This window comes from Puntigrus tetrazona, chromosome 5 (assembly GCF_018831695.1).
Source record: "Puntigrus tetrazona isolate hp1 chromosome 5, ASM1883169v1, whole genome shotgun sequence".
Taxonomy (NCBI): Eukaryota; Metazoa; Chordata; class Actinopteri; order Cypriniformes; family Cyprinidae; genus Puntigrus; species Puntigrus tetrazona.
The window spans coordinates 31,716,461-31,729,014 of NC_056703.1; the positions used below are offsets into that span (position 1 = coordinate 31,716,461).

At 39.5% G+C, this 12,554-nt stretch overlaps 1 protein-coding gene across 1 annotated transcript; it reads left to right on the forward strand.

Moving 5' to 3' along the window:
- The first annotated feature begins 1,470 nt into the window (after positions 1-1,470).
- On the forward strand, positions 1,471-11,899 carry LOC122345434 (zinc finger Y-chromosomal protein 1). The gene is given in 24 exon segments (XM_043239557.1): positions 1,471-2,459; positions 3,312-3,445; positions 4,798-5,145; positions 6,279-6,449; positions 7,538-7,657; positions 8,351-8,485; positions 9,119-9,205; positions 9,208-9,267; positions 10,342-10,467; positions 10,470-10,511; positions 10,514-10,621; positions 10,624-10,675; positions 10,677-10,714; positions 10,717-10,763; positions 10,766-10,800; positions 10,802-10,847; positions 10,849-11,024; positions 11,026-11,104; positions 11,106-11,138; positions 11,140-11,187; positions 11,189-11,291; positions 11,294-11,547; positions 11,549-11,565; positions 11,567-11,899. Coding segments are annotated over 23 exon segments (2,265 nt in total). The 5' UTR covers positions 1,471-2,459; positions 3,312-3,378; the 3' UTR covers positions 11,640-11,899.
- The last annotated feature ends 655 nt before the right edge of the window (positions 11,900-12,554 follow it).

Below are 12,554 nucleotides of genomic sequence, written 5' to 3' on the forward strand. Positions count from 1 at the left end.
TAATGCCAACTCAAGAAAAAGTACACTTTTACACGTTTTACAGATTTTCAGTTTAACTACTGTTACAATTGTTACAAAGAAACATCCATACAAGGTCAAAATATTTAAAATAGTTTAAAGTGCATTATCGCATATTTTAAAAATTGTAATATTGTATAACATTTCTTAATAGGCTTCGGCTAACATGAACTAACATTAACAGAGATGAATAAACAATATAACAAATGGTTTGTTCATTGTTAGTTAGCGTGACTAATGTTAACATATGAGACCTTATTGCAAACTAATATTTAATAAATACAAAGGTGACAAATGAGAGGAACACAAACCGAAATGATTGAGACGACGATTTATTTGTGTTTGCTGTGGGACCATGTACGTTTTGCTCTCCATGCCATCCAGATATCAGAGGAAGAGAAGCACATGAAGAAACAGAACGAGACGACGGAGAAACTGGACGTCAAGATCGTTCTGCCATCGGTCGAGACGGAAGACTGCGGCTCATCCGAGTCTGAATGGGAGGAAGAGGCTGAGGAACTGTGCAGCTGGTCAAGAGAACTGAGCATAGACGCCGTAGAAGCACCTGCCTTCGTTCAGCTGGAGAAATGACATTTTACACTAGTAGTAGATGCACCGATTTAGGTTTGATTTTCGATAAACACTACAATCTAGTGCGTGAGGTGCTTTTATTGAATATTAATATGTTGTCTGTGCCACTGGTCAAAACCGACTGCTGTCGAAACACCCGTATTAACGGAGAAGCAATGTTTTATACAGAAACCCGGATTAATTACAGCATTTGAACATTTTAGCCCTTGTTTTGTCCCACTCACGCATGCACTCACTTAAGACATGAAAAATATACTCCATATACGAGATGCATCCGAGCACAAGGCCAGATGTTGTACTGCATAATTTTACGCACAGCTGTTGATATTGCCTAAATTTTCAAACTCATCTTGTAGCAGTCATTCGCAAATTAAAGGAACATGCACGTGCATCTTTAGTCTGTTCATATTTATTAGTCTTTCTGCCTCCGTATTTATGTCGTTTCATGCATGCACATGTATGCATGATGAGGAAAAAATGCTAAACATAAAAAAATATTAAATAACTTTTTTTTTTCTCTAAATATGGGATAAAACTACTTTTTTTCATTTGTATTAAATGAACTACTGTGATGTTCATGTTTACATTTTGTGAGTTTGATATTTTATCTAATACTTTGTGGGCAAGAAAACATAAAATGACTCAGTGGGCCACGAAAACATAAACCTTTAATGCTAATATTTCTGTAATATTCAAGTATAGTGGTAAGAATCACTCACTTTTGTGATTACAATGAGAAAAAAACCTCATGCAAGGACCAAAAAAAAGGTATTTTATTTAAAGTAGTACCTTTTCTCACTAAATATGGGTTAAAACATTTTCATTTTAGGATTAGAGAATAATTTGGAAAAAATATTTTTATAAACTCAAATATTTAGACATGATGTGAGCAAAAAGTGCTGCGCGTGGGAAACGATCACGGCATACACCTATAATGCTAATATTTCAGTAGATTATGTTTAAACGATTCTTGTGCAGTTTGCATTTCTAATGAGAAAAATAACACCATGCATACATTACCAAAGAAACTATTACATATGAAGGACAAAAAGAGCATGGACCACAAAACCAGTAATAGGTATATTTGTAGCAATAGCCAATAGGGTCAAAATGATTAAGATATTAAGTAAAGATCCTTTTTAATGTTCAAAATATCCACATTGACTAGCATTAAAATATCTCAACTTTATTATGATCAGTAATATGCAACGCTAGGGACTTGATTTGTACTACTTTAAACGTGCTGATGTTCTGCACCCTGAAAATCCAGGTTTTCAAACAGATGCATCTCGGCCGAAAGTGTTCCCTGCAAACCGTACATCAACGGAAAGCTCGTTTATTCGGCTTTTTTTTAGGTTATGCATGATTTCGAGTTGCACAACGCGATCGGTTTCGATGCGGCTTCCATCGTTAAAATGCGTGCACTAAATGTTTTACGCGAGCCAGGCGACGCGTGCGTGCAAACGCCGTGTGGACGCGCTTGAGGGCCAAACGATGGAAAAACGCACACGTTTGACGTGAACGGTCACACCGGCGCCGCGTTAAAGGCACGCGTTTGCTGGTTTTCGCAGTCGTTCGCCGTTAGCTTCGCGTTCTCCGGGTGAACGCCGGCCTTCCGCATTTTCCTGCGGCTCTGCGCAGTGACGTGTCGCGCTGACGGCGGCTCGCGCTGTGGCGGAGCAGCGGGCTGCGGCGCGTCTGTCTGCGGAGCTCCGCCCTCCCTGCGCACTCCGCGGCCCGCCCAGCGTCCGCTAACTCCCGCTCCAGCCCTGCCCGAGTCTGGGGGAATCCGACGGCCTGCCTGCCTGCCCGGGGAAAAATCTGGAGGCCGCCCCGCGCGTCGATCAACGGTAAGCGCGCGCCGAAACCGACGAACCGGGCCGCGCGGGGTGCATCCCGCCCGGGCGTTGCGCACGCGTGCCGGGCTCACGCGCGGTTCTTGCGCGTTTTGTTGCATTATGTCGCGCGTCGCGGCTAGAGACGCGAGGCCTCGGATTGGCCGCCGGGCCCCGGGCCTTACGCAGGCCGCGCTCGGGCCTGAAGCGCCGGGGGTGGGTTATTGTTTATAAATGCCCCTGTATGCACGCGACACCAAACGCCCCTTTGTTTTTAAGGCGAAGCTCGCGCGTATGCACGCGTGGGAATCAAACGCGCGACGCGTTGTGGCTCAAAATGGCGCGCGCGGGGCCAGGCAGGTTTTGTTTTCAGCGCAAGGGGGGAAATTATGGTCGCGAGACGCCATGATTATGTCCGGTCTCAGGTGCTGAAAGGCGAAGGAAACGTTGAGCGCGCTGGGGGTGGGAGGCACGCGTGCACGCGTTCTTCTCAAATGCACGAAGCGTCGAGTGTTTTCTGACGTGCACGAAGCGTTTGGCGTGTTTTGCGTTGAGTTTAAAGACGCGTTGCATCGTTTTGTGAAACGCACGACCGTTTATTGGCGCTCGCGTTTCGCTTCGAGTCGCCTTGCTTGTCGCAGTCATTTGCAAATTAAAGGGACATGCACGTCCGTCAGTGATCTGTTCTTATTTATTGGTGTCATATTCCTGTCTGTTTGCATGCACGCCTGTCTGCCTTGTTTGTTCAAACCCGTTGTGTGTTTACATTGTGGCAGCTACTTCTTGAAGCCTGTCACACTGTGTTTACTTCTCTCTCTCTCTGCTGTTAACACATGTCTTACTCTTTTTGTCATAAATGGTCTCTAGCAGACATTTTGAATGAATTATGTGTGTGTTGTGTTAGTTGTGCCGTGGCCAATGAAGAATAAAGACGATGGATGAGGAGGTGACAAGGCTTGCTCTCCGGTCCCAAGAGCCAAAGATTATACTGCATGGCTCAGGTAATAAAGACACCGATCAGTGTTTGATCACTCATGTGTGTGTGTGTGGAGCACTTAATGGCAATGTTGGGTTATTCTAATTTTAGCCAGCATTTGATCGGACCAAACAGTGTTTTTGATCTCAGATGAGAAAGAATGTGAAGTTAGAATTTATATTTTTTATAACGAAACATTTTGTGAATTTTCAGGAGTGTGAATACATATAATCATTTTTTATAATGTTTAATTATACACACAGCATATGTGGCATCTGAATATGAATAATTATACAATAACAAATATCTAAAATAACGTGTGTGTGTATATATATATATATATATATATATATATATATATATATATATATATATATATATATATATATATATATATATATATATATATATAACAATCATCACGTAAAGTGCTTGTAATATTTAATTATATTTGAAATGCATAATTATTAATTAATGAATAATTGCATCCAAAAATAAGTTTGCTTAATTTGTGTATATTATGTGTATATATAAATACAAACACATGCATGTATACATTTAAGACAAATTTAGTGTGAGTGTTTAAACTTTTAAAAATATTTATACTGTATGTGTGACTATATATACATAATACACACTGTACACATGGATCATGCAAACAAACATTTATTTTCATTTATTATTATTATGTAAATATACATAACAAAAATCTGTATGATCAAAAACTATTTTACACACACAAATATGAAATGGCATAATGTGATTAGAAAAATCTATTTTTTGTATTTAATTTATAATAAAAAAATGATGTATATAAATGTACATTCATAATTAACATTGCTTATTTATATTTAGTGTATATTCGTAAGCAATTGCGTTTTGTTTTAGTTATTAATATATTTTTAAAAGTACTTTCATTTTAATTATAATAATGAATATAATTATATACATTCTAAAGTATAATTATATTAAAATATAAGTATGTTTATTGTATGTAATGTATTCATATTTAATTATGCATTATATAACATTTATAAATTATTATTATTATTATAATAAGAAGAATATTACCATTATGTGTGCTTTTTATTGTTGTCAGTTTTTTTCCCTATTAAAGGGATACTCCACCCCAAAATGTAAAAAGTCGTCATTGATCATGTACCCTGTTGTGTCGATTTTCGCTATTGATCATGTTCCGTGAAGATGTTGTTGATTTCCTACCAAAAATATATCAAAACGAAATGTTTGATTAGTAATGTGCGTCGCTAAGAACTTCTTTTGGACAACTTTGAAGGCAGTTTAGATTTCTCTGCCGCCCCGGATGCGGTCAGATATCGTCCGACCCTAATAAAGCTGTAGTTGTGCGTGTTGTGGCAGATGAAGGAGGTGCAGGGGAGGAAGAGGAGGAGGAGGAGGAGGAGTATGTGGTGGAGCTGCAGGAGACGGTGCTGGTGTCGGAGGTGGAGGGAGAGGCCGCGTCTGTCCAGGGCTTCTCCTCCGACGAGCTCGTCATCCAGGACGCCGTGGAGGACGTGGTCGCAGAGTACGTGCACTGCGACGACGACGAGGGCGTTGCCGTGGAGACCTGCGTGATGTCACTGGAGGGCGAGGAGGAAGAGGAGGACGGCGTTGCCATGGCAGAGATGACGGAGGACGTTCTGGTGACGGAGGGAAGGGACCCTGAACACGACTCGGACGGCTGCGGAGATTACCTCATGATCTCCTGTAATTCACCCAAACGTTATTCTTTCTTTGCTCGAGTAATTCAAGCACGTTCCAGTTAGTTGCCAAGGCTGCTTTTTTTCAACGTTTTCAAACGTTTGCTTGTTTGCAAACTTACCAACGCCTTAAATGAGCAATTTTTCCATTTATAACAATTCGTCCTTATTACTTTTTACAGTATCACGCGATGTAATATGCTAACACTTTACAGTAAGGTTCATTAGTTAACATAAACTACTTTTTTATTGACAAGTTGTTTGTTAACATTCGCTAATGCGCTAACATGGACTAACAGTGAACCACTGGATTTTCTACAACGATGAATATATTCTGTGAATGTAATGTTCGTGTTTGTTAATTTACTAACTAATGTGAACAAATGAAACCTTTATTGTAAAGTGTTACCTATAATATTTTAGAACATTTAGTTTTTTTAGTACTTCAATTTATTATCAGTCAGAGGCCAAAGCAGCATTTTCTTTTCGTTTTTCATTTAATGCTTCTTTTTTGTTGCATTTTTCTTTACATATTTCTCTTAGATTTTTTATGTAAAAAACCCCCCAAAACATTGTGCTTTTGCTATTATATTATTTGTAGTGAAGCTGTTTTAAATTATATATATATATATATATATATATATATATATATATATATATATATATATATATATATATATATATATATATATATATATATTTTTTTTTTTATAAATTATATATATATATTTTTATAAATTGTGTTTTTGCTAATTCCTTTTAGCTTTGTTTCAGTTTTTGTCATCTGTTTCATTTTATTCCTTAAGTTTCCCAAATACATTTAATTTTTCTAAAAAAATTCACAATTTTAAAAAAACAACAACTTTTGTTTAGTCATGTGGTTTTGTCTCATTTATTTGTAAGTTCAAAGTTGTTTGTTTATTAAATTGGCTGTTTGTTTATTCATTTAAATATTCATTTATTATCCATTTATTTTTGTCAGAATAGTTTGAACAACATTTTCAACTTGGACTGAATTATTCAAAGATAGGCAATAACTTTTTTTTATTTATTTACCAAGTAATATTTTATGTAATATTACAGTTCTTTTTGTTTTTATCATCATCATCATCATCATCATAAAAACGGTTCTGATCGAAGCTCTGTTCTTCCCGCTCTAGTGGGACGACGCGGGTAAGATGGTGTCTGGAGACGGAGAGGAGGTGACGGTCGAGGGAGCGATAGATGATCAGGAGGTGGAGAAGGACGAGGACGGACAGGAAGTCATCAAAGTTTACATCTTTAAAGCAGACTCTGGAGAAGACGATCTTGGTGAGTGAACAACAGACCTGAGCCGGTGCTACTTCAGTGTTATTCCTATACAATTCAATCTTGAATTGGTTTTTATTTTTAAGCTTTAAAATTTTTTTTTTTGTCAGTTATTAGCTTTTAGAATGTCATATATTTCATTTTTTATATATATGTATATATATATATATATATGTATATATATGTGTGTGTGTGTGTATATATATATGTGTGTGTGTGTGTGTGTATATATATATATGTGTGTGTATATATATATATGTGTGTGTGTATATATATATGTGTGTGTATGTGTATATATATGTGTGTGTATATGTGTATATATATATGTGTGTATATGTGTGTATATATATATATGTATATATATATATATATATGTGTATATGTATATATATGTGTATATGTATATGTATATGTGTATATATATATATATGTATGTATGTATATGTGTATATATGTATGTGTATGTATATATATGTATGTGTATGTATATATATGTATGTGTATATATGTATTGTATTTTTTTATATATGTGTATATATGTATTGTATTTTTATATATATATATATATATATATTAGTTATGAGCTTTTTGTCCTTTTTAATATTTTATGTATTATTCAATATTTTAATATTCTGCAATATCCCAATGTTCTATTTAGCTTTAATTTATTACAGATTAAGTTCTATTAATTGTAAAATTAAGGTAATTTCAAAATGAGTTGCCAGCACAAAATTTCTTGTTTCATTGCAATAGATCATTTTAGTTGTTAGTGTTGCTATTGTTAACTTAAACTGTGTTGGACCTATTGATTGAAACCTTCAGTTCAATGATTTCTGAGAAATTGAAAGTCAAACTGCATATTTCTTGGACATTTGCCACAACTTTAGTTCTGATGCGTCACGATAGTGGAGATGTAGCCCAGTGTCTTTCATATTTAGAGGTTACTTTTTCAATTTTGCTTCGGGGCAAGTTAAAAATATCTCAAAAACGGCAACGGAAACCGTTTTTTTTGTGTTGTCGATGCCGTCTGTTAGCTGAAGAGCATGAGGTGAGTCTCCGGTCCAGTGATAGGACGGGGTGTTTGTGTGCAGGAGAGACGGTGGATCTCGGGGAGAGCGAGGCGGTGACTCTGGCTGAGCCCGTGGTCCGGCCGCTGAGAGAGAAGATGGTCTACATGTCTGTGGGAGACGCTCATCACACGCAGACCGATGGTGAGAAACCCTTCAATACACGGAGCGGCACGGCTATTAGCTTTATTCTCAAAGTGTGTGTGTGTGTTGTTTTTTACATGCATGCATGCATACAAACATATCCAACATTTTAAATTATACTTAACAATAAATAATAATGTGTGTGAATCGAACAAAAGATTTTTGTGCATTATTTACTAATAAAAAAAATAATAAAAATAATAAATAAATATATATTATACTAATTAATATATATATATATATATATATATATATATATATATATATATATATATATTATACTAATTAATTTTTATTTTTATTTATTTAACGCTTACTGATATAATGTAATAAAATATTCCAGTCGATTTCCATCAGAAGTATCTTCAGTGTTGATGTGATTCACGCTGATAGACATTTAGTTTTTGCTCAAAGCCCTTGTCAAATTATGTAACTTTAATGGAAGACGTCCAACCGGCTCCATAACCACTGAAGACGTCAAGAAAGGCGTCTTTCTTAATGCCCGACTCCTTTTGCTTCCACTTTCGAAAATAGTTATTATTGTCTCATGTGATTTATTTATTTATTTATTTTTAAGATGCAGAATGCAAGAACCTGTGACTTGAAGCATCGAAGCGCCATGAGACGCGTTACCGCTAGTGTGGATGCCGTTGTTAGCGTCAGATGCCGTTTATCTGTTGTTCATGTGCGCAGGAGGATCGAAGCTCTCGGACGAGGTGTACATGGAGGTGGTGGTCGGAGGAGAGGAGCCGGTTCCTCACGACAGGCCGTATGACAGCACCGCCCTCAGCAAGGACTTCATGCCCGTGGCGTGGGCCGCTGCTTACGGTCAGCATTTCCGGATCGAGCAGCATTGCTAGCTACAAAGCGCTCTGCATGCGTTAGGGCTGTCGAAACGGCACAGGGTTTTGATCAAACCGAATTGTTTTCGCTTCTCTCCTGAAGCCACAAAAGGGCGCAAATATTATGCATGTTTCTTTAAAGCGTTAAAAAAACACGACACAAAATAATGTTTCGAATCTGTATATATATATATATATATATATATATATATATATATATATATATATATATATATATATATATATATATAAAAATAATACTGTTTAAGCATTTTGGAAATTGAGGTTTATAATAAATGTGCTTTCCATTGATGGTTTGTTAGATAGGACAGTATTTGTTGGAGATAAGATTACTCGAAAATCTGGAATCTGAGAGTGCAAAATATTAATAGTTATCCAATGCACATTGCTAAGTAAAAATTAAATTTTGCTATATTCATGGAACATGAACAATGATTTTTCGAAAATTATGGTTTTGACCCATGCAGTGTATACCTGTGCTATATATATGACTGGTTTTGTGCTCCAATGTAACGCATTGAGTGCTTTAAATGGCAAAATAATCATATGGATTTGGACGATGCTTCTAATGAAAATGATCTCTAATAATACATCTGAGCAGGAGCGGACGAGGGCTGTGAGAACCGAACGAGCGGCGCAGCGCGGCGTTACACATTGACGCAGTCGGATGCACTGGACAAACTCAACCGCAACACGGCAAGAACAAGAGACGAGCTGAACCCGACAGGTCCAAACAGGTACCGGAGGGTTTTTTTGAAAGTGCTAAGCTTTACGTGGGATGTTTGTAGCGCTATGCGTCATGCTGGAGGACCATTTCAAATGAACTAGTGAAATAAAATGAATTAAGGGTGGTGGAAAAAAGCACAAACATGCATTTTTTACAAATATGCTAATATAATTTTTTTTTACCTTGAAAACAAAAATCTTTTTTAATTTTCAAATATTTTTATGAATGTAATAATTTGTATATGTTAAATTGTTTAACATTTAAGTTTGTTGTACCCAGTATTTATTTATTTTATTTTTTTGTACTTTAATTTTTAATTGATCCTTTATCTGCTGTATTTTATTGTACTTTTTTTGTTCATTGGAATCAAGAATTTTTTTATTTTCAATTTTTTTTAAGTTCAGTATTTATTCATTTCCAGTCGGTAATTTGAATGATTTTACCTTTTGAAGTGCTTTAACTTAAACCGAGCGAAAGTTAGAAATGTTGCCTTGCCAACATTTAATTAGTTTTTTGTATTTCCGTTTAACAATAATGCTTTTAACCCTTTCCCCCTCAAAAAAACACCGAATTTTCGCTTCCAGAGTTTACTGTTACAGTCTCAGAGGCACTATTATCTTCTGAATCATCTCCCGATCAAAAACACGGGCAAGGGCGACGTAGAGCAGAACACCTCTTATGTATGCATATGAAAAGTAATGTGTTCATTAACACTGACCGCATATAAAACCCCTTAATGAGTGAGTCGCCGATTCAGGAAGTGGCAGAGGACTGTGCAAGCTTTGAGGATGCTGGTGGAAGTGATCTGTCTGCTTTGATCATTGTGCAGAATAAGCTACAGATGTACTAGTATTTTATAAAAACGCGATTTTTTTACCTACATTCAATTGTTGATGAAAAAGGATGCTTGAAGCTAAGCTAGATTTTTTTTAAAATAGAGGGTCTGTCTCTTTATTTTGACATGTTGCCTGTTCAGGTATTAATGCTTAATGCTTGCACTGACTTTATTAGCTAAGTTTTATTTAATTGCCTTACGTCAGTTACTGGCTAACAGACTGATTGTCTTTTATCCTCGTCCTCTCGTTCGTCTCCAGCGATCATCATCGGTCCGTACGGACAGCCCCTGACCGTCTACCCCTGCATGCTGTGCGGCAAGAAGTTCAAATCCCGCGGCTTCCTCAAGCGCCACACTCGTAACCACCACCAGGACGTGTTGAGTCGCAAAAGTACCAGTGCACGGACTGCGACTTCACCACCAACAAAAAGCCAGTCTGCACAACCACATGGAGGTGCACGCGCTCAGCAACAAAGCGCCGTTCGAATGCGAGACCTGCGGGAAAGAGTTCCACCAGCAGGCGGCGCTCTTCTCGCACCGCTCCAGCACCACCACCAGGAGCAGAAGTCCCCACGCCATCGCTCGCCGCTCTCTCGCCGCCGCCACCAAGACTCACAAGTGCAAGTTTTGCGACACGAGACCGCCGAGCAGGGGCTGCTGAACCGCCACCTGCTGGCCGCAGGCACAGCAAGAGCTTCCCGCACATCTGCGTGGAGTGCGCAAGGGTTTCCGCACCGCCGGGAGCTGAAGAAACACATGCGCACGCGCACACCGCGGCGAACTCGATTGCATGTACTCGCGACACAAATCGCCGACTCGGCCCAACCTGAAGACGCACGCGAAGACGGCACAGCCGCGAGCTGCCGTCGCTGGCGCGAAGCGCTGCGCCAGACCTTCGGCGAGGAAGACGAAGCTCACGCAGCGCGCCACGCACGAGGACGCCGGGACACCAGTGCAGCCACTGCGACCACCGCAGCTCAAACTCCAGCGACTTGAAGCGCCACGCCATTTCGCGGCACACGAAAAGACTACCCGCATAAATGCGCCGCTGGCGCGCAAAGGCTTCCACCGGCCGTCCGAGCTGAAGAAGCACTCGGCGCCGCGATAAAGCCAAGAAACTGCACCAGTGCCGCCACTGCAACTTCAAGATCGCGGACCCTTCGTTTCTCAGCCGCCACATCTTATCCGCTCACACTAAAGAACAGCAGCAGCAGCCGAGGCGCAGTCGCGACGACCGCCGCACGCAGGCGTCGCCGCCGCAAGCCCGCCCACAGAAAAGCCCGCCCCCAAGAGGACTATAGGCGCGGCGCAGTTAGCAGCGCCCGCTGTAAAGAAAGCCGGCGGCGGCTCGAAGGGTCCGCGAGAACGGAGGGTGTATCAGTGTCAGTATTGCGACTACAGCACGGGAGATGCGTCTGGCTTCAAAAGACACGTTATTTCCATCCACACGAAGGACTATCCGCGATCGCTGTCAGTACTGTTCAAGGGCTTCCGAGACCTTCGGAGAAAAACCAGCACATTATGAGGCACCACAAAGACATGGTGCCGGCCGAATGAGCTCCTCCTCTTTCTCCGCTCACTTCCGTAGACACACTAAACAGCGAGTGATTGGATATCACCGTCCCTCGTGTTGGCAACCTCTGTATCGGGCTTCTCACCAAGACCCCTCATGCATAGCAGTGTGTGTGTGTGTGTGTGTGTGTGTGTGTGTTGTGTTTGTATGCGAGAGAAGAGTGTGTAGCAACATAGGCTGGAAGTGCTCGTTTATGATCACGCCTTAAAGGAACAGACCGCCCGAAAACGAAATTTCTGTCGTCGTTTATTCGCACTGTGTCGGTTTTCAAACCTGTCCGCATTTCTTCTCGGCCCTGCTGAAGAAAGCCGGCTGATTCGATTTGATTTCTATTCCAGTAGGAGGTACGTTATGGAACGATAAAAATGCATTGTACTGACAAAACACAGTACAGTGGTATCAGATTTTTTACTTTTTATATGGCTTTCTTCTCTTTGAACAGACGCATGCTGTTCTACTGTAACACAAATGAAGATATTTTGAATAGTGTTGGTAACTGAACAGTTTCAGTTCTCAATGGAGCCCATTGCAACACACAAAAAAAAGACATTTTGAAGAGTTAGGGCAGCCGTACTTTTTCAGTTCCCATCGACTTCCATTTTATCTTTGGTTCGTACAGCGGAAGTCAACGCGACCGGAAACCGTTCGGCTGCTGGCAAAATGTCTAGAAAGAAAGTAAATGATGACAGAAATTGTTTTGGGGGCTGAAACATCCCTTTTAAAGGAACAGTTTGCTCCAAAATTTAAAATGTGAACCTTTACTTGCCCTCGTGCTGTTTAAAACGATCTCGAATTTCGCCAAGGAACCTAAATGGTAAATAATTTTTCCTCAGATTATGATATTATCGTTTCTAGTCCTCGTATTATATAATCCTTGTGGATTGTATTCCCGATAGTCG